This window comes from Pleurodeles waltl, chromosome 1_1 (genome assembly GCF_031143425.1).
Source record: "Pleurodeles waltl isolate 20211129_DDA chromosome 1_1, aPleWal1.hap1.20221129, whole genome shotgun sequence".
NCBI classification, from domain to species: Eukaryota; Metazoa; Chordata; class Amphibia; order Caudata; family Salamandridae; genus Pleurodeles; species Pleurodeles waltl.
The window spans coordinates 433,520,600-433,543,323 of NC_090436.1; the positions used below are offsets into that span (position 1 = coordinate 433,520,600).

The 22,724-nt window shown below is 44.2% G+C and overlaps 1 protein-coding gene across 1 annotated transcript in view; it reads right to left on the reverse strand.

The window, feature by feature from the left end:
- The window catches only part of MCCC2 (methylcrotonyl-CoA carboxylase subunit 2), a 310,005-nt gene that overhangs the window by 169,677 nt on the left and 117,604 nt on the right, over positions 1–22,724 (reverse strand). Inside the window, exons 10-12 of the mRNA XM_069224200.1 lie at positions 21,480–21,575; positions 15,328–15,400; positions 8,225–8,301 (exon numbers count right to left, since the gene is read on the reverse strand). Coding sequence (XP_069080301.1) covers positions 8,225–8,301; positions 15,328–15,400; positions 21,480–21,575 — 246 coding nt within the window. The remainder of the gene's footprint in view (positions 1–8,224; positions 8,302–15,327; positions 15,401–21,479; positions 21,576–22,724) is intronic.

Genomic DNA, 22,724 nt, shown 5'->3' on the forward strand with positions numbered 1-22,724 from the left:
CAGCTAGGTGGATGAATTAAAATGTACTTAAATTAAAAACAAAATTAGATCCCTGGGTGGGAAGACCTTGTTCTGGTAAGAGATGTTGCACATATGCAATCTGGGCATCATTTTTGATAATGGCCATTCCATGAAGCCCAGGTTAATTAACATACTGACACCAGCTTGTGATGCTTAAAACCTTTATCAAAATAAAATTCCACTGGTACTCACTGTCGTAAAAAGGTAATTCAAACATTAACTTCTACCCAACTAAACTATGGAAACAATGCTCAAGAATCTCCCTAAGCACTTAGGGCCTGATTTAGATCTTGGTGGTAATGGTCCAGCTGTCGACTTTTCAACTGAAAACCCGTCCGCCGCAGTGACAGTCCGCCCCCCTTATTCAGATGTTGGTAGTCCCATAGATGAAAGCCTTCCCTGGAACTGCTGTCTCTGCGGAGAAACACTGCCCTCGTTGACGACAGGAGAGGGAAAAGTGACTGACTCTGGAATCCCAGACACCCTTACTACCATGCACATTTGGATGTGCCTTACCGCCAAGAAGAACAAGTTACTTACTTTCAGTAACAAATTATCTGCTAGAGACATAGTCTAGTTGCAGATTCCTTACCTTAGTATTTCCCCCAAGCGTCAGTCTGGATCTGGTGATTTTTTCCTCAAGCAGTACCCCTGTGCACAGCCAGGTGGCGTCGGTCAACTTTGCATTTGGCATTGGCATTGTGTTCGTCGGATATGACTCTGCGGAACATATATGCGCGCTGTCCTCTGTTTTCTTCTTGCGTCTTTACAGGCTAGAAGCACAAAGCCATGAATAACACTGACCCTAGTGCATCAAAACTAGGGCTCTGAAAGGGAAGTCCCTGTCCCGAGAAATTAGTTCATAGAACGGGCAGGATAGGTAAGTTGATAAGGAATCTGCAACTAGAATATATCTCTACCAGATAACTGTTACCGAAGGTAAGTAACTTGTTCATCTGATAGAGACATCTAGTTGCAGATTCCTTACCTTAGAATAGATACCCAAGCACTACCATCTCCGGAGGTGGGTCTGCAAACCAAGATCATACTAAGAAGTCTTGCAGGACCGAACTGGCAAAGTACCTGTCCCTACGGACCTGAGTGTCCAGGTAGTGCTGTTTGGTGACTGTGTGGAGAGACGCCCACCTTGCTGCCTGACAGATGTCTAGAACTGGAACTCCATGTGCTAAGCAGTGGTTGCAGCTGTTGCTCTGGTGGAGTGAACACGCAAATCCCCGATATGGCAGATAAGTAACCTTTGAGGGTGCTCAAAGCAGAGCCCTGCTGGGCTAAAGAAAGAATAAAACAGAAGGACCTCAGCTAGAGGGGCAGAGAGAGGATAAACAGACTTGTCCGTGCACCATACCACAAGTTTGTTCCATCTACAGGCGTACACCGTTTTGGTGGAGGGACGCCTGGCTGCCAAGATTACGTTGAAGATTTCAGGCGCAAGGTCAAAAGCTGTCAACTGCTGTTGCTCAATCTCCAGACTGGACAGGTTTGAGTGGAGAACCGTCCCCTGCTGCTGCGACAGAAGAATTTTCTGAAGGGGCGGTCTGATCGGAGGATCAATGGACATGCTCAAGACCTCAGGATACCAAACTCTTCATGCCCAGTCTGGAGCCACAAGAATTATTGGGCCTGGTTGTTCTTGATCTTCCTGAGAACTCTGGACAGAAGTGCTATTGGCAGAAAGACACGCAGGAGGCCTGAGTTCCACTCAAACCGAAGTGTGTCTCAGAGCGAGTGACGCCATGGAAACTCCAACGCACACATCAATTGACATTGCACATTCTCTGTAGAGGCGAAAAGATCTAACCAAGACTATCCCCACTGCTGAAAGAGACCGTGCACCAACCTCCGGAGGGAGACACCATTCATGATCGACCAGGCATTGATTGCTGAGTTTGTCTGCTCTGGCACTCAGAGAGCCCGCCAGATGTTGAACCACCAGGGATATGCTCTGAGGTTCCAGCCATGTCCGGAGGCCCAGAGCCTCCGGACATGGGTCCACGACCACACCCCACAGTGAAAACTTGCACCACTTTCTCTTTGAGAGGGAGAAGGAACGCCTCAATGCTAGTCTGATCGCCCTGAGCTCCAAAAGACTGATACGGAGCTCTGACTCCACCTGAGACCAGACTCCTCTGATCACAGCCTCTCCCATGTGACCGTCACTACTGTCAGATCTGGTTGGGGAAGGGAGAGGGATTTGCCTTTGACCCAATCACAGTTAAAAAGCCACCACTGCAGATTTTGCACTGTTCCCTCAGAGCTCTGGACCATGCTTGGTGAACACCCAAAGGGGGGGTGGTAAGGCCAAAGGGGACCACAGTAAATTGAAAATGCTTCTGACCTACCATGAATTACAAGTGATATCTGTGGGCGGGCAGGACTGGACTATGGAAATACGTGCCCTACCAGTCCAATGCTACTATCCAGTCTCCTGGATACAGAGCAGATAGGCCATGAGCCAGAGAGCACATCTTGAACTTCTTTTTGAGGAAGAGATTGAGGGATCAGAGATCTAGGATAGGGCAGAGGCCCCTGTCCTTTCTGGGTACCAGAAAGTAGCGCGAATACCAACCACAACCTGCTTCCGGCACAGGGACCCTCTCTATGTCTCCCTTGGCAAAAAGAGCCATAACCTTATCGCGGAAAAGTGTCAGGTGATCCTCCGTCATCAGAGTGTAGAATGGTGGCATGGATGGAGGGGTAGCCTCAAAGGGGAGGGAGTAGCCCCTTCGGACCATTTGCAAAACCTACCTGTCAAGACGTGATGGATTCCCAGCGAGACAGGCGATAGCGGATCCTGCCTCCAACTGGTGTGAGATGGGGAAGCGTCAGACTAGGAAGGTTTAGAGGCTGCAGTGGGGGAAGGTGGACTTGGTGATCCACAAGGACGTTGAATCCCACATCCCCGGCCGCGCAGAGGCAGGGCAGCATGCGCAGCACGGCAGCTATAAGGAAGGGGATGTGGTTGGGTGCTCCTCTGTAGCCACGAAAGGGGGGACAAACAGACTGAGGGGGTGAGGGGCAACCGCGAGGCCCAGCGACCGAGCTGTAGCTCGCAAATTCTTAAAGCGCTCGAGCGCCGTCTGCTTTGTCTCCAAAGAGACCGGTGCCTTAGAAGGGCATGTCCATGAATGGAGCTTGGACATCCCCCGAAAAGCCAGACGCCCTCAACCAGGCATGGCGCCTCATGGCCACCATCGACACAACTGATCTTCCCAGTGAGTCAGTCGTGTCCAGCCCACATCGGATTGTGAACTTAGCTGCATCTCTCCCGTCATCAACAGCTGGGGAGAGAATGGCACAGGCCTCCTCTGGGACCTGTGGCAGCACCTGCGCAACTGTGTCCCATAAGGTATGGGAGTAACGGGCCAAAAGGCATGCAGTGTTAACGGACCGCAATGTCAGACTGGCGAAGAAAACATTTTTGTTCCAAGCTGGTTCAGTCTTTTGCATTCCCTATCTGGAGGTGCAGAAGGGAATGTGCCTGAGGGTGTAAAGGCCTGGATTACCAAGCTCTCAGGGGTGGGGTGGGGTGTGGGGTCATGAACTTTGTCCTGCTGTCCTATTTACAGGAGCCCCTGTGCTGGGATGGGACCATGTACCCAGCAGGACATGAGTAAGGGCTTCATTGAAGGGCAATAGGTGTTCTGAAGAAGAAGCCCCAGGCTGAAGCAACTCAGTCAGGAGGTTGGTCCTTATAGCCAAAGACGACAACTCGAGGATCAGGACCTTGCCTGCTCTTCTCACCACCACTAAGTAGGACGCCCCTCCTCTGTAGCCAAGGGAGTTATCTAGACCACTGGCTTCACCTAAATCCTGAGCCCAGACTATGGGATCCACAAACTGGTATTCCTCCATACTCTCACCGTACCCATATAAGGGTCAGGGTCCAACCTAGGGAGCAAGGTCCCCATCGAAGTCAGAATCGGCATTGAGTAACGCTGGTCTGGCTCCGTGTCAGAGTCAGCTTTCAGTATGGGATCAACGCCAACCGGGCAGTGTCGGGAATGTCGATGTCTGCACCGGCATCGGGGAAGGTCACAGTGGCATGACCGACACCGGTAGAGACACCCATATCGCACACATACAAAATGAATGCTGGCACCACAATAACAGAACACTCATATTGGACAACAGTGTCCCTGTGTGTGCAGTGCAAGGAGACATGTATGGGTAAGTTTGTAATATATGTTATGTATGGGTCAGTGTGTGGGTGTGGACTGGCTGTTTCAGATGGACGGAGCTGGAGTGGGTGGTGTGGTTGTGTCTGTATGTGTGTCACTTGCATGTGAGATCGTTGTTGTGTATTTTGTGTCATCACGTGACACATTCAGGTGAGTGTTGTGTGGCAGACATTGTCTTGCTGTGTGTAGTTGTGCTTGTGTGCGAGTGTGTAGCTGAGTGTGTAGTTGTGTTGGTTATTGTGGGTGCGTTATGTGTGGGTGCAGTGTCAATGGTGTGTGTATGTTGTGGCGTGGATGTAAGTCAATATGTGTTTTCAGCATGTACGGGTTGTGCTGGAATTGTGAGTGTGAGTGTCTTCTATTCCATAGCCCCTGCCATTGTACAAAGTCCACTGGGATCTGCCACCATCTGCCTCCGTCAGCAATCCTTCGCCAGTCAATCTGCTTGCAGAACTGTAACATCTAAATACGGAGGGCAGAACACAGTTGGCTCAACAGTTTTCTTGGGTCCGCCGACGACCCGGCTTGGCGGTAACACCTCCAAGATCTAAGTCAAGCCTTTTATTTCCTAACAGCAGTCAATACAAAATACTGCAGTCAGACTCAATTTATGTTTCAGGAGAAGATAATGGAGAGATAATGTATCACTTCACTTGGTGTCTCTTCAAATAAAGGTGTAATTCTCAAACTACCCTACTACATGTTCAGATCAGTCATTTCGGATAAGTACCATTGAGTTGGGTAACTGTAAACATCTGTTATTCAGCGCCAAGATACCCTTCTGGGTGAACATGCCGCAATCTTCTGAAGACCTGGATATTTGCTTTAACAGTCTTACATGAGGCCCACGTCAACCTGGCTGTAGTTCTTGCTTATACAGAACCAGCACTCACCTGACAGTCATTATTGTGTTCTGCAACTAAATAAAATCAAACTAATGACTTATAATACAATAGCAAGAGAATATTTGATCAAGCCAAACTCGACAACTGCTAACCTATCAATAGATGCATGGTGAAAGACATATTGACTTTCATTCCCAAATACGTGTATCAACGAGAAAGTAAAAATTAACATATACACCCCAACATCTTTAAATAGCTACTAGGTCTGTGTGACATTTACTATTCTGAAATGCAAAAGAGAAAGAAACACCAACATTTAAACTAAAAAATACTTTGTTTCATACTAATATTATTTTTATTGTTATGCACTCCATTTAGGACTTTCTCATATTGTTGAGCTGGAAGTCCACATGCATAACTGAGAAAAACTGTGCATTTCGGATTTTGACTTACCCTATTTTTCTACTGTGAACTCAACAATCATATTGGTCCCTTAAAGTGATGCATCTTTTCATTGTTTAGTTCATCAACAGAGAAATAAAAGTGATGGGTAGAATGGATGGAATCTTAGACCGTGGTCATTACTCAATGCACATTCTAATACATCTTTCTGTGCATCTCGAATGACTGGGATCATCCAAGATGTACCCAATTTCTGGTTGTCGGGCAATGCCTTTCTGAGTGTGAGCTGCATGTCTCTCTCTCACTTTCTCCGACTCAGATGACTTGGTGAATGGTGGGGTCCATCTGAACACACAAGTACCCAGGATGGGGACTCTCCTTGGGAATGATGGTACGAATATTTGACATGCCAGCCTGAAAGTGCTCTTTTGTACTTTCTCTTCCGCAAAATCTGTTTATCAGTTAGGCAGGATATCTCCAGCTCACTCCTTTGTAGGTAGCATGGTACTAGATATACTGGCGTTTTAAGTCAAGTTGGAAGCCCTATCTGTAAAGTCCCGCTCTCAGCAGGACTCGCTGAAGGTAGTGAGTGCTAAAGTCCTGTGGGTGCCCACTGACAACAGAAAAAAATTGAATGGCTCCTGTAGATCCGGAGATGTAGCCACCCTAAAGGCAAATGTGGGTACTCTTGTCACACCACAGCAGAACTGGGGCACTACCATATTCTCCTATTAAAAGATGAACAACCAGTTGCACAGTAACTTGTATTATGTCATAAATTGGAACCAGTGGGTTGACTCATTGACTTCATCACTGACCCTTCAGAGGAGCAATAAAACTCTAGTGGGCAGCACATGTGCATTATCAATAAAATAAACAAATAAACAGGTGTGCCACTGACAATTTGTGTAAGGTCTTTCTTCTTTGGCTAGTGGGTTTTGAGGCAGAGACGTTTTATTTAAAATCTACTGTTCTTGCCTACTGGAAACTCAACCGTTGATGTTACATCCAACTGTGTTATCAAATATTTTACCTACAGTAGTGGTAGGCTTGGGTCCAGAGTCCATATACCCACATCCCTTGCTCAAACAAATAAAAAGCTCTAGCACAAGACAAAAAAAACAGACTATTTCTGAATATCCCCAAGATGACCCAAATGCTGCCCCACATAATGACATTAGTATAAACTCTTGCGTCTAGTGTGCTAGCAATTTCTGTTTTTCTCTCAGGGATATAGCTTCAGAGGGGACGTTTGGGGTGTGACACTGCCCGAATAAATGCATTCTTGCCTTGGTAGTTGAGCCTCAAGGCCCGAAGGCGGGACTGCTATGCCTGTGCCATTTTCTTCTCTTTGAGAGCTAAGCATGATTGACAAAACAGTGACCACTGATGTAAACGGAAGAGAGAGAGGGACACAGAATTGCACATCCGGTAGGTGAGTTTAAAAATGAGAAAACAAATGACCTGGAATTAATACTGGCTATGCTTGTCCAAACTGTGTGATCCTCAGCAAATATTGTATTCCGGAGCCTCTTTTATCTTTATCGTCACACATGAGTGTCTTATAAACAACATGATTTCAGAGTGTGCCCTTTACAAGCACCTCTCATGTTTGATATAGTAGACTAATGTTATTCCATCTATAATAAGAATCTAGGACATGTGTAGGGTTTACATGACTACTGACTTGTCTCTTAGTTCATAAAGAGCATTAAATATAATAAAAACTGCCTCTTGGGTTTCAGAGGCCTATCTTAAGGGTGTCTGACATACAAGAAAGGCAGTGCATGGGACTGTGCACCTCATGGTGAGGGTACAGTCAAACTTGTGCAGTTTGTACTGCTCTGGCTGTCTGCTGTGGCAGGCCTGCCATCAGCAATTTGTGTGAGTCATCTTGGGTGGCATAAACTTGTGCTGCAGCCCTGGGGACCCCATACCACCTATGCCCTGGGTACTCTGGACTATTTACTAGAGGCTTATAAGGGGGTAAAGTCTTGCCAGTCAGGGAGTCACCATGTCACCAGATCAATTTAGGGAGAAAGCACATGCACTGGGGCCTGGTTACTTCCAGTCCACTAACAGTCATACACATCAGCACTGGGGCAAAAAAAATGGAGGTGACTGTACATAAAGAGGCACTTTATTACATTGAGTTAGCCAAACGGAACGAAATAGCAGTGGTGCCCTGCCACACTAGTGGTAAATGACAATAACACACAAGATAATACTGTCATGTGTTTCAAAGTCTATAATATATCAGGAGTTGCTAGTACGAAAATGAATGAATGGCCTTCACACTTCAGTTTTTGTGCAGTTGAGAACGTGATGAATACACCTGGTCACTCATGGACACAAAATTATAACCAGCATTGGACACTAATTTGAGTGAACAAAGCACACTATACAGGCCCTCTTTCAGAGTTATCTGTGCTGCTGTTCCTCTCTGCTCTACTGTGATATGCCTGCATCGCTGTGTTGAGGTCACTGCATTTCAACTGCACACTGCCCCAGGTTTGTTACCAAAAAGAAAAGAAACAGAATGTGCATTGATCTAGTGACTTGGCTTAATCCCAGAACATTTCTAGCATCCAGTGACATGCCTAACCATCCCTGATTGTCATATCACTAGAACTTGCACTATAGGCACTCAAGGTAACTCGAAAAATAAACAACTTTAGAATCTTAAGTAGCTGAATTCTTGGTTCGTAGTAGTAGAGACTAAATAAAATCTAAAACAATGAGGTCTACTTTACTTGCCTTCTTTGCTGATTCGGAGAAGAGAACGCCATTGTTTCCGATAATACCAACTGGATATCCAAATATTCTTGCAAAACCTTTGAAAATGCAAAGTCATGCATAAATACTACAATCAACATTAGACTGTTACTGAATTGTCTAGCCGGCCGATCACCAGCAAGCTCTAACATTCATCTAAAATATTTTTTATTATTCACCCCTTAATTATCCTGGAGTAAAACATATATTGATTTGATTTGCTACTGAATTTTATTTTCTTCATGCATGGTAACTGTAAGAAACTAGGATATGATCTGTGAAGGATGCAAGCCCTACGGAAGCAATAACACCACAATTCTCTTTTAACTGGAAACCATGCACCCCATTGTAGCACTTGACTCTCTCAGGTAGCAAGGTGGTGTTGGCTTGCGTCCCAATTTTGCTGGCATGCAACAACACTACTCAAATTATTGACCAGTCCGTATTTTTTCTTTATATTTAACATACACACACACACAAATACCACAAGTGACACCTTAATGTCTTACTACAGCCCTAGATGGTACTGAACCCTATAATCAAAATACCTCCCCCACCTAGAGCAGATGCAGCATCACTGCATAAGGAAGTGTCATTATTAATAAGGTAGTCTGTTGTAATAATAAAACGATACCAAAATCCAATAAGGGAAAACATAGATTTTTAAAGTTTAGATTTGAAAATGGCACCAAAAAGTGTTACAAGCCAACAACTGTCATCTGGCTGTGCTTGACCAGTACCTAGAGGCAAGTTAAAGCCAACCGCAATAGAGTGCGGTCAGATATAGAAACTAGGTTCAACCCAGTCGTACTTCGTCTATGGACTGCAAGTCAAGAATCCTCAGCAGGGCAAGGTAGCAGGCTGTGGCTGAAAAGGGCCCAACGTTGTCGCATAGCTGCTCAACAAGGCCTCGAAGTCATTGACTTTTGGTGGGAAAGATGAGAGCTGGAGAAATGTTAATTTGATGCCCAGGAAAGATCTCTTGCTGCCCGGATTCTTTTGGCACCTCGGCCTGGTAAAGATTTCTTGGTTCGGACTTAGTCATTTCTTTGGCGTTCGGCATCTTCTAGAGGGTCAAGACGGCAGGTTGTAGCAAAAGAGAGCTCCACTTGACGAAATACCTTTGCCGCGCGGGCCTGATGAATAGAATTTGCTGCTGCAACAAAGCTCTCAGCAACAGAAATCTGAATCTTTAGCCAAGCTGCAATGCACCTTCACTGGATCAGATTGGTTAGTTGGTTCCGGTCTGCCAGAGGCCTTTGTAGTGAAAATTTTTCCACGACCTGGGTTTCAGGAAAAGTTAGGAGAAGTACACTGACACCAGCCAAAGTTCCAGGACCTTGGGGACAGCACTTGGGAGTCAAGATTCCGGTTGGAACTTGCCTGCTCAGCAATTCCAGAAAAGGCCTCTTGTAGTTGGTTGTGTCCCTGTGCTAGAAGAGGAGGTCAGCCTTATAACTCTTGGAGTCCAATTTTGCTGGTCTGGATGCAAGAGGAAAAGCAGGTTCCATTGTCTATACTCTTCTCAGTAAACAGACAACAGGTCTAGCCCTCTTCTGTTCTGCCGCAGGGGCAGATGGTGTTCTGAGCAGGGTGTTGTCTGCGTCACATTTATGGCTGGCACCAGCCTGTGGGTGGCGATAACTAATGAACCCCCACTAAAGGTAAAGGTTTTTATGGGGAAACTCTACCAACCTTTGCAGCACTTCCTGTATTACCTACTGCAAAAATATAAATTTAGTGCTCCTCTCTGCCTAAAACAAAGATGGTGAAAAGATTCTCCTCTTGTTCAGAGCCTGTGTGCCCACCTCAGGGGTGTGGACAGGGAAATAAGCAACTCCTCCATGGTGACCCTAAATCAGTTCCGAGAACAGCTCCTCTCCTACTGGGACTGGAGCCTGTCTGACTAGGGAAACAAACAAGGTCCCTGCCCAGGAGTCAGCTAATAGTTCCCTGGAACAGGGAAAGCCTCTTTGAAGTTCATCAAGCTCCCGAGCCCAGCCCAGATGATCATCCTGTAAGAGGAACAGAACACCTCCCCATTCCGAAGGTCTTGGTCTCAGCCCTGGGAGCAAATTCACACTTCAAAAAGGGGGCTATTTATTTCCTGGGTGACAATTTGGCTCATGCAAACGGGCATGCGGAGGATTTAGTCAGGGAAAAGCTAAGTTTCTAAAATTATTATTATAAAATATGAATTACAAATCATAATTCACCTTTGAATTAGGATTGCACAAAATATTCTAAAAAGCCCAAGAGTTAAATTAGCACCTACTTCGTAGCCCGAGATAACATTATTAAATTTACTATTGTATGCCAATGCGTTCCTGTAGACCAGCTGGCCCTGCTGCAGTGAAAATAGCTTTTCTGGACTTTTTCAATGTTACTGCCATCCTTGGTGTGGTCTTCCTCTAACCTTTTGCCTTCACTGCTCCTGTTTTCTGTATTCTGCTAACCAGTGCTAAAGCGCTTGTGCACTCTCCTTAAAACATGGTACAACTGGCTTACACCCAATTAGCATATTTAATTTACTTATAATTCCCTAGTATTTGGTACTATATGTACCCAAAGCCTGTAAATGATATGCTAACAGTGGGCCCGCGGCAATTATTGCGCCATTCACTTAAGTAGCCCTTTAAAATATTTCTCAGGGTTGCCATTGTAGCATGTTGTGCAGTTTTAAAACTGCCAATTCGATCTAAAAAAATAAAACTTTTGCATGCCTAAACTTACTTTTTCAATGCATATTGATCACCACTAAATTATGCCCCAAAGGCTCATAGTGCAGGGTGCACTGTATTTTAAAAGTAGGAAATGTGGGTTTACATTTTACATGTCACAGCAGTAAAAACTCCTAAATGTGTTTTAAATACTGTAAGGTTGATCTCTACCATTGTAGAACATTGGGTTACCTTATCACATTTAATAAGTGCTAACTTATGACTGGGAACAGACAGCGTAGGCAAGTCAAGCATGGACTCAAATGAATTATAATTTAAAATCCCCTTTAATAGTAAAGACAGATTTTAAGTCACAATTTTGAAAATGCCACTTTTAGAAAGCTAGCATTTTTTTGTCTTAACCATTTGGTGCCTGCTGCCTGGGTCCTGAGTCACACGACCTGTGAAAAGCTTGGGAGGTGATCCTTGTTTATTAAAGGACAGGGAGACACAGAGGAGATGTTGTCAGGATGAGCCCTCCTGCCAGGATTGGGAGGGGGGACATGTTCCTTGTTCCACTTACATTTCAAAGGCCTGCCTTGAGCACACACATAAAGTGACCGGACACTGGACTATTGTCATTCCAGACTACTTGGAATCTTGGCAGGGTAAGGTGAGAACTTTGCTTCAAAGGCTGTCAACAGGTATAAATATTGGACTTCCTGAACCAGTCCACTGAATACTCTTGGACCTGTGGACTACAGAAGGACAGCCTCATTCCCTGGACAACTGTCTTGCTGCTTAAGGCCTCTTTTGTTCCTCAGAGGACTGCCCTACTGCTACCAGAGGACTGCCCTGCTGCTTGAGGACTGTTGCGTTTTCCAGGGGACTACCCTGCTGCTTGAGGACTGTCTTGTTCTCCAGAGGACTACACTGCTGCTTAAGGCCTCCTGCCCTTCTCTCTGTGAAGGCAGACTGGACCTACTCAATTAAACCCAGGTTAACCTGAGTGACTCCAAGGGTCAGTTGGCTGATCTCCTGTCCAGAGGCTTCTCTGTAAAAGGCCAGCTGATCTGCTTGAGCACTGCTGTCTTCTGTTAGAGTGAATCTGTGAGCCCCAAGAGGTGCTTTCCCAGGACCTGGACCCTTGGCTCGCATCAAAGTGCACTCCTTTGTGAAGGAAGTAAGTTTTGGGTTCTTTGCGACCACAAACGGGCCTGACAACCATCAATGCAAGATCTGCACTTTGCGCTACAGCAGCGACAGCCCACAATGACCTGCAATGCAAAGCTCCAGAAATGACATCTGTGGCACCCAAATGGATCTTCACACTATAGAGACGACCATCCACAACGCTCTACCTGTTCCTTGCGGCTTCCTACATTGCAACCGGACCTATTCGTCCCAGACTTTGAGTAGGTATCTTTTTCAGCTGAACTAACCTGGTCCCTGTATCTGGCCCGCCTTCCATCGCGGTCAGCCCAAACTCATGACTTTCCCTTATCTAGCATGACCAGATGACTGCACGTGGTGCTTTGTGCTTTTAAGCGCTATATCTAGCTAAAACTTTAAAAGTGCATATCTCCGGTTCTACTGATTGGATGTTTGTCATTTTGGTCTCATTTTATTTATTAATTGTATTCTATTTTTTACATTGTTGTGGGACTTTTATTGAGCTGTGTTTTCAATTTATTACTGTTTGAGTGCTGCATAAATACTTTATACTTTGCTTCTAAAATTAAGCCAGACTGCTTGTGTGCCAAGCTACAGAGGGTTCAGCACAGGCTAATTAGTGACTTTTGTGGTTCACACTAACAAAGATTGTGGTTGCTGCTTGAGAAAGGTTCTCACCCCCCTCCAACCAATAAACCAATTTCTCATAAACATGTTTAGTATTAAACGGTTAAACAGTTGCGACGGAACAAAGCGGCGGGCAGGAGCGGTGGGGAGAACAAAAAAAAGAAATAATAAAACGAAGAAAAGGTACCTTAACACCGCCGCTCTTCTGCTCTCTGCTGCACTGCAGGCAGTCATAGGCTCCCAGCCTGCCCTGTGGCCAATCTTGATACTGCTCTCATACTGCTGGCAGCATGAAAGCAGCGTCAAGATTGGCCTGAGCGCCCTGGCTTTGCGGTCCCAGGCAGACTGGGAGCCTGTGCCTGCTCTCTCCAACCCAACAGAGAGAGCTCAGTGCACATGTGTGTTTGGCCGTCCTGAGACAGCCACCCAAACACACATGCACACTGAGGGAAGTGTACACTACTCCCCTCTATGGCTGTCATTCCCCATGGCCCCGTCCCTTTAACAATAAAATGCTAATAAACATTGTTTGTCAAGTAATCCTGATTTAATGCATTCAAGATAAGAGAAAGCCCACACAATAAGAAGGTAAGGAGTACCACTGTGTGCAGCAATAAGGTGTATGGGTAAGATATTGATTACAATACTCGTGGTCAGACCAGTGTGCACATACTCATTGGACCACAAAGTGGGCTATGATCAATGCCTGTTGGACAACTGGTCTTTGTCAGTTACTCAGAAGTACTGGGTGCCCCGTGTGTCATAGGTCAGACACTTCTCTTAGGGTATGTTATCTAGCTGTAATCCTAATATTTATAACTCCCTCATCCCTAGGCCTGAGTCTTATGCATTTATGGGCTTATCAATGGTACTACGTGGTGTGTGGCCATGGTTTGTGTGACGTTATCCAGGGGTCTCTCCCAGCATTAACAGCCAGTCATTTATCTGTGATTTTAGTTATTTTGTATAGGAATGATTTATCCGCTGATGCCAAGAGGATAACATCAGCTTACCAAGTTTTTCTTAATGAAACATGTCTTGCTTTCCACACATGGTTAGGCTATCCCTTGCTAATGTTAGGGCCAGATTTGCAAACCTGCATTCATATTTTTTTTTTACTAGAAAGTGGGAGCAATCACAGACATATTTCTGAAGAGCTACTTCGGTGGCACACAGTAGTCATGTTTATGTCCTGTTGAAGCTTATCACAGTGTAACTGTAGCTCAGGGCAATTTCACACCATGTGCATGTACAGCATCTGAGACAGTGGCCTAAGGAAGCACTGTATATATTACTCAGTTTGGCAGGCTTCAGATAGGTTTGGTGTAAGGAATTTAATTGTATTAACTTTAATATACTGTTTCTGGAGACTAGTGCAGCACATGCGGTCATCCTGCACCAACTCTTTGTCACTGATGTCCTTTTCAAGGATTTATTTCGACTGAAGTCTGCTTAGCAAAGCACTCACGGGTAATATCCAGTAATGCCCTATGAAAAATTGAAATGGTTTTCTTCCCATCACCCAGTATCAGTTATGCAGGTCTGCAGCACCTGCATAACTGGTCTCAGGTTCCACAATCCCCTACATCCCAGTTCAACCATGCTGCACAGGTCAGTTGTTCATATGACAGGAAGTGGTCCGGATGAACTCCATATTCTTGCATCATTTTGTTAAAGTTGAGCAGATTGCCACTATCATATAAGCGTCCGCGTGCAGTGATGAAGTATCTTTCCCAAAGTGAAATATTTACTTTGATTAAGCGGACATGAATTTCTCGTGCACAGTAACAGCAGGTTGGGAAGACAGTCCGCTTTTGGCACAGCTTATGTACTGATTTCAGTAATGTATGTAGTAGAGTCTAGAGATAGATCTCATTGCTGAGCAACAGTCCCAAAATATAGTTTTGGCCAGGACACTGCTGATATCACTATCCCTCTGATTGGGACTTCGAAGCCAAGGTACCAGTGTGTTGTAATTGTGCCACAATGAAGAACAGATCATAGCTCATAACACTTAGACCACCTCCTGTTTTGCTTTTTTTTTTAGTTTTTTTTTTTAAGTTGACTCTTTTTACGTTTTATTCACTAACTCCTCACTACGACACCTATAGGCTTTTCTTTTTTTGATTCCCTTTTTAATTAGACCATTTGGATAGCTCTTGTCATCACCTGATCCGTACCGTTATGCTTTCAATATGTGAAATTTTCTGAAATATGTTAATGTGTTACAACGAGAAAGGCCAAAAATGTATATTTATAGCAAATAAATGATACGTAATGCAGCTATCTAGCTGTGGGTTTATACGATGAAGTAATATTTCATATTATTTTCAATACATGGGGCCATTAGCATACTATCACTTTGGTCTACAAGCTGAAGTATGAATCACATCTATATTTCTGGTTGTAGGTGAAGGCAGAAGGCGAAGGGCTTGTAGACGAAGCGAAAGATAAGTGGCTACACTGGCTGTTCCTAACTAGAAGGCATTTCATACAAAGCATAGATTCAAAGCACGCGCTCTAAATTTCACACAGTACTCTTCTCTTTTTCTTGAAATTCCCAGCAAGCATAGCCTCAAAGCGATCAGATCCACACGGCATGCTTTATACACATAATTGCTGTACCTGTGATTAATGTGTCACCGTATAATGCCTTGAACTCGTCAAATTTACTTCCATCCACGATCCGGGCAATGACCTAAAGGTATACAAGAAGGAGTATAATGAGGCAGGGTTTTCTGGAATTTTGCAATTTTATCCAGTTTGCTGCTGAAACCAATATGTATACAGATTTTTGGATTTATATGAACTAAACCATCTAAAAGGGAATGTGGTCCAATAAAAAAGCAACGATATGTATTTTCCAGACACAACATTGTTTAGTTCTACAAAAGAGGTTAACATCTGCTGCTACCCTTTCCGCCTTCTAGACCAGGCACAATACAACCGCTGCCTCGGGTTTGCTTTCACATTACAAAAAGAATTCAGAAGGACAGAGCAGAACTGACAATTTGTGACAAGAAGCAGAAATTAAACTAAACATTCACTTTTTAGATTTTTCCTAAAAAAGGTCCCAGGACTAAGGAGATGGTCGTGACGGTGCGATTCACCCTGAAACGTTGGAGAGAACTGATTGGAATGTAGTCTCCATAGCTTGGGTATCAAATTGAACACCTTGAGCAAGGACTCTAAATGTGTCTTTCAAAACAGGTTATTATACACGTCCACCCAACTATACTTGGTTCCACAGTGCAAAAATAACTCCAAATGATAAAAAGGTATGATGACTGTAGCTCAAAATACTACAGACTGCCACAATGCATCACAATATCTAGCAGAAGTACATTTAAAATATCATAACTCTTGAAGAATATGGAACAGCTTAGTACAGCTAAAAGTAAGCAAAATGTTTATTGTTTCCAATTTAAGAGCAGCCAAAAAAGAACAAAATTATAGTTGTCCAGTTCAGTCAATGCAATTGAACTATTCTGAGCGCCAGGCACTGCAACCCTCGATCAACTATTTCCACAGTCATTAAATTACATATTCAATGACCTATAAGAAATAAATGTGTTTTCTTTTCATCCTTTTCAATCAGCTCTAAAATCACAATATAAAAAAAGAAAAAAAAAAACTTTTGTGGTTGTATGTTCTACCGACTCAACCATTTGGCAACAACAGTTAAGTGCAGCAGGATAAAGTGCATTGTGCCAAAGCTATGTTTGCCAATGTTCTTGAAATTGCTGGATCAACAAAGAACACGTGACTCAAACACCATGAAACCCTCCATCCTGAACAATTCTGACAGTTCATAATAACTAGTCACCAAGTAGAATTTATTTGTTGCTTAAATCTTGGATTACGGGACATCAAGCCATAAAACAGAGTAATAAATTGCACTGTACAATGAGCAGCATACCCTAGTGGTGGCATTGCAATTTTTCAATCAAATTGGTAAGGTGCATTTTGAAATATCAGTGAGCCGCAAAACCTATCACGTTCTAGTCTTGACCCAATATTGGGAAGGCGAGAAAATTCTGCAACTTTATCCACCAAGAGGGCACATCAAGTTCACAAACCACTTAAAGTGCACTGTGCAATATCACTGAGCCGCAAAACCTCTCACCGAAACAATTCTGCAACTTTAGCTATCAACAGAACTCATGCTCATTATCTTGAGGGCTTCTCTGAGAAACTTCACAAACCTGACTGAGAGCTGTGCATTTGCTCCGCGCAAACATGTAGTTATTGCTATTGTACATTGCTTTACTCCTAGCCAGTAACGCCTCAAGTTCTTTAAACTCGGGCAAAGACACACAACATGCATTAGCGAGTCTCTCTCGTAATTACACAGTCTACAGTTGTGATGTGCGGGTCCTTTTAGGTGCCCGCATTTGTACACTTTTAAGGGGATTAATCCACATCTCAGTCTCATGAGTTCTTTTTTTATAAGCTACGTTCCAAGGGCCCGATAGGTGCACAGCTTTCCCCACGTCTTGATAAAACGGTGCGAACAGGTCTGCCTTCAGAGCTAACTCTGGTCAATCTTCCTTGTACAATTTTATTTTTGCATTTTTGGTAAGGATTTTGGCACTTAGTTTCGGCGGCAGGTTCTGTTCAAGAACGCTAGGTGGGTCCAAGAGTTCAATGTCATGTTCCCATTGGAGCTTTTTGTCCTGAATGCCTAACCTTATCACATCTTTAAGAGTTCCTGTGGGGACCACTCTAAGCTTAACACAATTTCCCAAGAACTGTGCTTTAAGCATAGTTAATTGTTTGCAGAGGCCAAATTCCAGTTGTATTTGGGAAAAGTGGGTGACATCCGGCTGTTGGAACAGGCATCTGTAGTACTGAGTTTGGGTTTTATCAAGCCACGTGGCTAAGAGGTCTTTAAATATTAATGCGCAATAGAACTTGTTTCTCTCTACTGATGGAGTGAATCCAGAAACATATGTCTAAAGTTAGAAAGCATAGGCTGCACCAACAACGGTGAAAATGTAAAGACTACTACGGAAGCAAGTGTCATCATGCACTGCGTTTACTATGACGCATTTGGTAAATTAAGTGCCGGGATGTGAGACCGTGTGCTCTCGCCCTCGTCTGAAAAGGCTCCCTTGAGCTACTAAGCGGACGAGCTTGTGTTGATGCACCTGCGCGCAGTGAGTGGTACTAAGAACACTTTGGGAAGCATGTCCAGTACCCTTAAAACTCAGCACTGTGCTCCCATCCTCGTTCAGTCAAAGGGACCATGCCTGAGCCTTCAGCTAGTGTACTGAACAAATTGGATATATATTGTGTCCACTTGTGTGTTTGAATGGACAGCGACGCATTTAGATTGTTTCCATTTGATCTTTTCTAGGCCATTCTTCAGAATTTGGTAGAATTGTTTGTTTTTGAGGCTTTGTGGAGTTCAATCCACTGTTTGCCCTTGTTTTGTCTTGCGTTGCGTTTTCCCGTAGCTTGCCTCTGTAGGTCTTCCTTGCCTTCCATATCTCTTCTACTCTTCTGGGGTAAGTGCTGTTAATATGGGCCTTTCTCAGGAGATTATTCAGTTTTTGCTTCAGCGCTCTCAATTCATGGTTTGAGTTAATTGAGTGCCTATTCTGAGTGACACCAATCTTGCGGGAGAACAGGGTGAATAGCTGCTCCGTGAACGATGATCAATGGAAAGGTGATGATAGCTGCTCACTTACCCCATTGCTATGGCTTTTATCAATTCCTCTTTTTTATAGAGCTGTTGGCAATGGAGACCATTTTATTCTACACAGGACACATACGTCCTACTGGTCACCAATTCTTTTAACATGTGGCAGCCTACTACCCACTGGGGAGAGAAAAAAGGTTAATCTTCCATGGTCGCTAATCAAGCTGGGTTGCACTTGAAAATTGCTCACTTGGGGTAGTTATGAGTGGATACCCAAACATAATGAATTACAGAAGAGCTAAACTTTGCAATGTACGTGCAAAATGCGGGTTGATTTAAAGGCACATCTGCCATTTAGAGTTCTATAACCCAGCGAACAGAGTGGTAGGAAATGGTACTGCTAAAAATAGTATTTTGGTGCAAGTGGCATTAGGCAGTCTTGCTTTCCCAGGTTTACAGTGACCATCTATTAAAACAAGCAATGAAAAACAAAAACAACTGCACCTAATGTGCCTTCTGTTATCAAAGATTTTTTCCATTCTACTAACAAACAGTCGCTTAGGAAATACACAAAATCGTCCTGAATTTCCTTATGTTACTGGAAGAAGGTGATTCAGAAGTCAATAGCAATATGGATTTTAAACAGTATAAGTTAGACGCTGTATATATACATATGTTAGAAATGGGGTTTTTGGTTGGCAGTCAGGTTACCCCCTGTCCAAGCAAAAGCCCTCACTCTGGTCAGGGTAAGTCACACACAATCCAAGATTATCCTGTGCCCACCCTCTGGTAGCTTGGCACGAGCAGTCAGGCTTAACTTAGAAGGCAATGTGTAAAGTATTTGTGCAATAAATCATACAATACCACCATATAGCACCACAAAAATACACCACACAGTGTTTAGAAAAATATATAATATTTATCAGGATAATTGTAGGTCAAAAAGAATAAAGTTGCAATGGGAAATTGTAGAGATATCACTGGAAAGTGATATAAAGTGTCTTAAGTCTTTAGAATATAAACAAAGTCTCTTTCAAGCACAAGTACTTGGTTTAGCGTGGATAAAATCTCCTCAGAGGGCCACAAGAGAAGAGGTGCGTGGAAAAAGGGTGTGTGCGTCGATTTCTCCCCAGCACACACGGACTTGCGTCGTTATTTTCCACGCGGGGAAGTCGGGTGTCGTTTTCCGGCGCGCGGACAGTCTCTTTCTGTGGATCGCAGGGATTACCAGATGTCCCGGGTCTGTGCGTGGATTTTCCTGCTTGTTCTCCGGCTGCGCGTCGGTCTGCGGGGCTGCGCGTCGAAATTACGATCTCACGGCAGGCGTTGCGTCGATTTCTCCTCTAGAGGTCGGGCGGCGTTGTCCTTGCGAGGCCGTGCGTCGGATCTTCGATCGTCCCAAGAGCGTTGCGTTGATCAGCGTCGGAGTGCGGCGTTTTTCTCGCCGCGAAACAAGCTGTGCGTCGAAATTTTCGGCGCACGGAGCGTCCAAGTAAAAGAGAGAAGTCTTTTTGGTCCTGAGACTTCAAGGAACAGGAGGCAAGCTCTATCCAAGCCCTTGGAGAGCACTTTCACAGCCAGACAAGAGTTCAGCAAGGCAGCAGGGCAACAGCAAGGCAGCAGTCCTTTGTAGAAAGCAGGCAGGTGAGTCCTTTGAGCAGCCAGGCAGTTCTTCTTGGCAGGATGTAGTTTCTGGTTCAGGTTTCTTCTCCAGCAAGTGTCTGATGAGGTAGGGCAGAGGCCCTGTTTTATACCCAAATGTGCCTTTGAAGTGGGGGAGACTTCAAAGAGTGGCTAAGAAGTGCACCAGGTCCCCTTTCAGTTCAATCCCGTCTGCCAGGGTCCCAGTAGGGGGTGTGGCAGTCCTTTGTGTGAGAGCAGGCCCTCCACCCTCCTAGCCCAGGAAGACCCATTCAAAATGCAGATGTATGCAAGTGAGGCTGAGTACCCTGTGTTTGGGGTGTGTCTGAGTGAATGCACAAGGAGCTGTCAACCAAGCCCAGCCAGACGTGGATTGTAAGGCACAGAAGGATTTAAGTGCAAAGAAATGCTCACTTTCTAAAAGTGGCATTTCTAGAATAGTAATATTAAATCCGACTTCACCAGTCAGCAGGATTTTGTATTACCATTCGGGCCATACTAAATATGACCTTCCTGCTCCTGTCAGATCAGCAGCTGCCACTTCAACAGTGTATGAGGGCAGCCCTAATGTTAGCCTATGAAGGGAGCAGGCCTCACAGTAGTGTAAAAACGAATTTAGGAGTTTTACACTACCAGGACATATAACTACACAGGTACATGTCCTGCCTTTTACCCACACAGCACCCTGCTCTAGGGGTTACCTAGGGCACACATTAAGGGTGACTTATATGTAGAAAAAGGGGAGTTCTAGGCTTGGCAAGTACTTTTAAATGCCAAGTCGAGGTGGCAGTGAAACTGCACACACAGGCCTTGCAATGGCAGGCCTGAGACAAGGAAAAGGGGCTACTTAAGTGGGTGGCACAACCAGTGCTGCGGGCCCACTAGTAGCATTTAATTCACCAGCCCTATGCACATAAAGTGCACCTTACTAGGGACTTATAAGTAAATTAATAGTCCAATCAGGTATGATTCCAGGTTACCATGTTTAAGGGGAGAGAGCATATGCACTTTAGCCCTGGTTAGCAGGGGTAAAGTGCGCAGAATCTATAAACCAGCAAAAACAGTGTCCAAAAAGTGGAGGGAGGCAGGCAAAAAGTTAGGGGTGACTACCCTAAGGCTGTCAGGTCTAACAATATATATATATATATATATATATATATATATATATATATATATCAGTGTGCAAACAAATAATATGTGTCACACTGAAGTACAGTCAACCTTGAAGTAAAAAGATGCTCAAATCTGCAAGATTGCTTTCTTTATGTTAACCGCAGGGTGATATCCTCCATACCCAGTACCAGGAAAGCCTTTGGCAGGGTAACTTTAATCTAATCACCTTTCAGCATGATTCACAGATATTATGACTGATGTATTATTGAGACTGTTGGCTCATTATGGATGAAGCAATATCACAGTTCTGGCCCTGGATCCCTCAAAGTACAAGAGCGCATTTAATGGGTATTTTAGAGACAATGAGTATCATACACACCTCTTTGACATCAAAATTTCTTTTCAAGTTATCCCCTACTATCCCATACAATTCATCTGCAGGGTACAGTGGTTCTTCCGGTTCTTCTACTGTCACCTGAAATATAAAATAGAATATTTTTCGATTACACGACGTTGAATAGGTAGATGCACTGCAAGCATGGCCTATTAGATAGACCTGGCATTTTAAGTAAAGGTGTCGGTATTTTCCCTGCTCAGAAGGCGGCAGAGGCATAGCATATAAAAACAAGCATTTGCAATGCACTAGGGTCTCGCATTACAGCTATTAGCAATTGTAAACTCCCAACCGGATTTTTCTTTCCACATTGAAAGAAAAAAACAGCACGATTGCGCTGTTAGAGTTCACTCGTAAGGAAACCTATCGGCAAAAGCGCAATTATCTACGTAACCGGCAAAAGTGCAATTAACTATGTAACATCGTAGATGTTATGCAAAGCGCTCTACTTCTGCCAAGTGAGATCACGCTGCGAACAAAGGATAAAAAGTAGTCCACAAACCGGATAGGAAACAGCGAGCCTCGCATGTTTTCATTACTTGGTCGCTGCGCTCGAGGAAAGCTAACCACCGGAAAAGGCATGACATATGCGTGCCTTCCACTAATGAAAGCAAGCAGATTTTAACAGGCAAGCCCATGAACCAATGAAAGACAACTGACGTGACGTGAACGGGGCTCCGACCCCTTTTCTGACTCTTAAAACGTCTCGCAAGCGCATGCGACGCAAGCTTGACCCTAATGAATGCCAGATCTTTCTTTTAACTTGGGAGTTTGCACTCAGCCTAATAGCGTGTCAGAATAGGGTTCAAATGCAATGACGTTAAGAGCCATTATAGGAAAGAACATGACTGTACTCATTGGCGTGCACAGCCATGATGAACCATTTTTGCTGCTTACAAATAAGGACAAGCACAAAGAAGTTTTTCACAAATCCAGATTATTTAAAGAGTAATGATAAGTAATGAATAACACAGTAAACTGTTTGCCTCAAAAGCAGTCCTATCCTTTACAATTGAAGTGTATGTAAAAATTGATTTGATATGTTCCTTTTACCTAAACAGCAATTATAATGCAAACCCAGTATACTGAAAATCTATTTGTCTTGGTGAAACATATTGTTCGGGCTAAATTTAGAGGCTATCCTGTTAGTTCCATTTCGTATAAGACATGCATCAACAACGGTGCCGAATATTGTGCTGGTGAACAATTTGTCACGATGGTCCCCCATCG